This window comes from Oryzias melastigma, linkage group LG21, assembly GCF_002922805.2.
Source record: "Oryzias melastigma strain HK-1 linkage group LG21, ASM292280v2, whole genome shotgun sequence".
Classification (NCBI taxonomy): domain Eukaryota; kingdom Metazoa; phylum Chordata; class Actinopteri; order Beloniformes; family Adrianichthyidae; genus Oryzias; species Oryzias melastigma.
The window spans coordinates 28097153-28101630 of NC_050532.1; the positions used below are offsets into that span (position 1 = coordinate 28097153).

The 4478-nt window shown below is 50.0% G+C and overlaps 1 protein-coding gene across 1 annotated transcript; it reads right to left on the reverse strand.

Annotated features, from left to right (window-relative positions):
• Positions 1 to 6: 6 nt before the first annotated feature.
• On the reverse strand, positions 7 to 1697 carry c1ql2 (complement component 1, q subcomponent-like 2). The gene is made up of 2 exons (XM_024286356.2): positions 864 to 1697; positions 7 to 497 (listed from the first exon to the last, which is right to left on the reverse strand). The coding sequence occupies exons 1-2, from the start codon at positions 1437 to 1439 to the stop codon at positions 318 to 320; spliced, it is 756 nt and encodes a 251-aa protein (XP_024142124.1). The 5' UTR covers positions 1440 to 1697; the 3' UTR covers positions 7 to 317.
• Between the last annotated feature and the right edge of the window lie 2781 nt (positions 1698 to 4478).

A 4478-nucleotide genomic window follows, 5' to 3' on the forward strand; every position in this document is an offset into this window, starting at 1 on the left:
GGGGGGGACATCGATAAAGTATCTGTTTGGTTTGTCGGCAGGAAACATGAACTGGTATAAGCTGCAGGTTCTGAGGTCACCGGGTCACCGGGGGTCACCGGGGGTCACCGGGGTCACAGGGTCACAGATGAAATGGATCAAATCCAGTTATTTAACCTAAACCTGCTAAATGAATCCCTCCTGAATTTGTAGAAGAATTTATAACTTTTTGAACAAAGTTTTGAAAATGAAACCTTAAATCCGATCTTTAACCGAATCGTTAACGCGACAATGAGATTACGATGTATCGGTTCGTCGGTAGTCCGGGTCGGTCCGGGTCAGTCCGGGTACAGCAGGAACCCGGAGAACGTGCTGTACTTGTTGTTGTTGCCCCCGTGCGCTTTCCCGCCGTCCAGCTTGACGTAGATCTCGTCCCCGGAGTCCAGGTGCAGCACGGCGCTGTTGGTGGCGTAGTCGTAGTTCTGGTCCGCGTCCTGGGCGATGGCGCTGGCGCGCACCTGCACACAAGCACGCGCACGGTCACGGGGGCCCCAAAAACCCTGACCCGCAACATGCACAGGTTCGGATAAGTTCTCTAGACAGAAGCAGCTTGACGGAACCAGGAGGATCCAAACGGATCTGAAGATCAAAGATCTGAAGATCAAAGATCTGATGAGCGGCGCGAAAAGCTCATCATCATTTTAGAAACCTTTCATTTCTGACAGATTAAAGTTACGAACAGATTCTGGTTCTGAATGTTATTTTTACACAAAATATATTTTCTCTCCATGAATTTCTGATCCTTCATCTCCGTTACCGGAAACGGCTGCGCTCCCGGTAAACCCCGCCTCTTTACGCGCAGGCTGAGACACCTGTCCGTTTACCTGTCCGTTCTTGCACAGGTCCGCCCACATGCTCGTGCCGTCCCCCCCGCGCATCAGCACGTGGTAGGAGAAGAAGTAGGTCCCGGACACCTGGCACGTGAACTTCCCGGTCGTGGCGTCGTAGTGGTTCCCCAGGTTCGTGACCACGTCGTCGAACCGCAGAACCTCGTAGCCCTCGTGCGGGTTCTTCAGGCCCACGTAGAAGGCGATCTTCGCCCCCCCAGAGGTGGAGCTTTCCTCCTCGCTGATGTCTGCGCGCGCGGTGCCCATCTCTGGCTGTCCGGCGCGCGCCGGGTCCCTCCAGTTGCCCGGTGGCCCTCTGGGACCGGGGGGGCCCGGCTCGCCCGGGGGCCCGCGCGGTCCGGGTTTACCCGGACGGCCCGGTTCGCCTTTGATGCCCTGGACCAGAGTGGGCGCGGGAACGCTGCTGAGGTCCTGCAGGACTTCCAGGGTGGCGCGCGCAGTGGCGCCGTACGGCTCGCAGATCATGCGGCACGTGCCCATCATCTCGTAGTGCGCGCGGGTCCCGGAGGTCTGGACCAGCAGGGGAATAGCGACGATCAGAACCAGAACCATGACGACCCCGATCACCGCGGCGGCCAGCCTCCTCTTCAGAGTCTGCGAGGCGCGCGCTGGCACGTGCGCTTTCCGTCGGGTAATGGTGAGGAGGGTTGCGGGCGCGTGCGGACACGGGCTTGAGAGGGCACGTGATGGGGGTGGGGGTCCCGTATGAGGAGGAGAGAGAAAGTGCGGAGAGCCCACAGCGGCGCGGTGCCACGGAGGATGCGCGCGGCGGATCTCCACGCGCGCAGGACAACAGAGAGCTTTTGAGTGGCGATGACGTCACTGGGTCGTTGCTGAAGATGACCTGCTGCTCGCATGAGCGGACTGATCCGATCAGACGAAGTATATTATTTTAAACATATTTTCTGTTTCATATTTTTGTTGTTTACTTTGAATTTCGGTTTTTTAAATTCATCTAATAATTTGAAGATTTTCAGGTAATTTTATTTCTAAACAACAGAAGTTTGACAATTCTCAACAATTGGACCAAAACTTTTTTTTTCCAAAACTTGTTTAAAACAAAAACAGATTCTTGTTTTCCCATAATTCTTTGCAGCGCAGCCGAGAATTCTTTCAGTTGAATTCGTTTTTTTTCTGGGATAAAACTTAATGTGAGTGAATTGAAGTTTGAGGTGAACAGAACTCTGAGCTCCGGACCGGATCAGTGTTTGAACATCTGAACGGAACTTTAATGAATAAACAGACACAGTTCAACATAACTTATATGAACAATTTCAGTCTGGTTTTCGCCCCCTTCACAGTACTGAAACAGCCCTTTTAAAAATCACAAATGATCTCCTCGTTGCTGCTGATGCTGGTCTATTATCTATTCTTCTTCTGCTTGATCTCAGCTCTGCCTTTGATACCATTTCGCACCCCATTCTCCTGGATCGACTCGCTGCCATTGGCCTTGTCAATACACCCCATAACTGGTTCAGTTCATACCTTTCTGATCGTGCTCAGTTCATTCAATTAAAATCCTTTTCCTCCTCCACCTTTCCTGTTTCAACAGGTGTGCCCCAAGGCTCTGTCCTGGGACCACTTTTGTTTATTATTTATCTTCTTCCCCTTGGTTTTATTTTTCGCAAACATAAAATCCATTTTCACTGTTACGCGGATGACACCCAGCTCTACATCTCTTCCAAACCTAACTCTACGCTTCCACTTTCCGCCCTCACCAACTGTCTACTTGAGGTTAAATCTTGGTTCACTTCAAATTTTCTTAAGCTTAACAGCAATAAAACTGAGCTTCTTTTAATAGGCACAAAATCCAATTTAAGTAAAATCCGTAACTTTTCCATTCCTTTCGACAATACGTCAATTTCCCCCTCCCCCCAGGTTAGGAGTCTGGGTGTCATCCTCGACAGCTCCCTTTCTTTCACCTCCCATGTTAATAACATCACCAGGTCTGCTTATTTTCATCTACGAAACATCCGTCGTCTCCGTCCATCCCTCAGTTCTAACTCTACAGCAGTCCTTGTCCACAGCCTCGTCACCTCCCGTTTAGATTACTGTAATTCACTTCTTTTTGGTTTACCTCAAAAAACACTCCATAAACTACAACTGGTCCAAAACTCTGCAGCTCGCCTCATTTCCCAGACTCCCTCCTCATATCTCACCGGTTCTTCAGCAGCTCCACTGGCTGCCGGTGACACATCGGATCATCTACAAAATCCTCCTCCTGACCTTCAAAGCTCTTCACAGCCTTGCCCCACCTTACCTTTTAGACCTCCTTCAAGTAGCCACCCCTGCCCGTTCCCTTAGATCTTCTTCGTCCCTCCACCTGGTCGTGCCCCGTGCCCGCCTTGTCACCATGGGTACCAGGGCTTTTAGCCGTTCTGCCCCCCAGCTCTGGAACTCTCTCCCTTCTAACTTACGTAACATGGACTCACTTCCTGATTTTATCTCTAATCTTAAAACTCATTTATTCCAACAATCTTATCCATCCTGATTTGCAATCCATTATTTTTTTATGCTGTATTTATCTGCTTTGTTGCTTTTTTAACCGTTCTTTTATTGTGTTTGTATATTTTTGACTGTAAGGCGACCTTGAGTCCCTTGAAAGGCGCCCAACAAATAAAATGTATTTATTATTATGTTAAGAAATGAGGTAAAAATGGAATCAAATATGTTGAAATATCGTATTAAAGTCTTTTTTTATTTAAAGATTTGAGTAAAAATCCAGAATCATTCGCTGGCAGGCGTTTAGAAACTGGTTCCGGTTCTGAGGAGCATGACGATGAGCAGGAGGTCACAGCAGAACCCTGTTCAGGAAACTGAGACTAACCGAACTATTCTGTTCTACAGACGAACTTTCAGCTGTTTCACTAAAACGAGGAGCTCAGAGCCTCCAGGATCCAGAGCTGCTGCTCCTCCTCATCAGATCCTTCAGACGTGTTAGAGCTGCAGCTCCATGGAGACTCCACGAGGTGATGTAGAGCTTCAGGATCTGCTGACAGGCTGTGGCGTCCATCCTCAGCAGAATCTCCAGACTCTGACAGCTGCTCTGCTTCCCTGAAGCCTCAAGAAGGTCTGAGGAGCATCACGCTGAGAGTCTGATCAATAACAGTGATCGATGGATGAAGATGAAGCTCTGATCGTCTCAGTTTGACAGAAGTATTCTCTGCTGCCTCCATGTCCTCTCTGGCAGGGTCAGTTCCACCCATATGGATCAGTTCCACCCCAACGGGTCGGTTCTACCCCAACGGGTCGGTTCCACCCCAACGGGTCGGTTCCACCCCTCCAGAAGAACCAGGGCGATGCTGCAGATCTGCTGAGAGCTCCAGTTTCCATCACGTCTGCAGAGTTTCCGGTTCAAACCTTCACAGCTTCACTGCCTCACATGACATCTGTTCTTCAGGAAGACTGGACGGGTTCCAGGCAGAATCGAGAAGTTCTGCAGCTGAAGCCTCGGTGCAGCAGAGATGAAGCTTCAGAGTCTGGAACCATTCCTCTGCTACAGCACCGGCGCCACCTAGTGGATGTGAACGTCTTCACCGATGACACTGAGCCACTTCATGCTTCAAATCTGGACTTTATCAGAACCGGGCC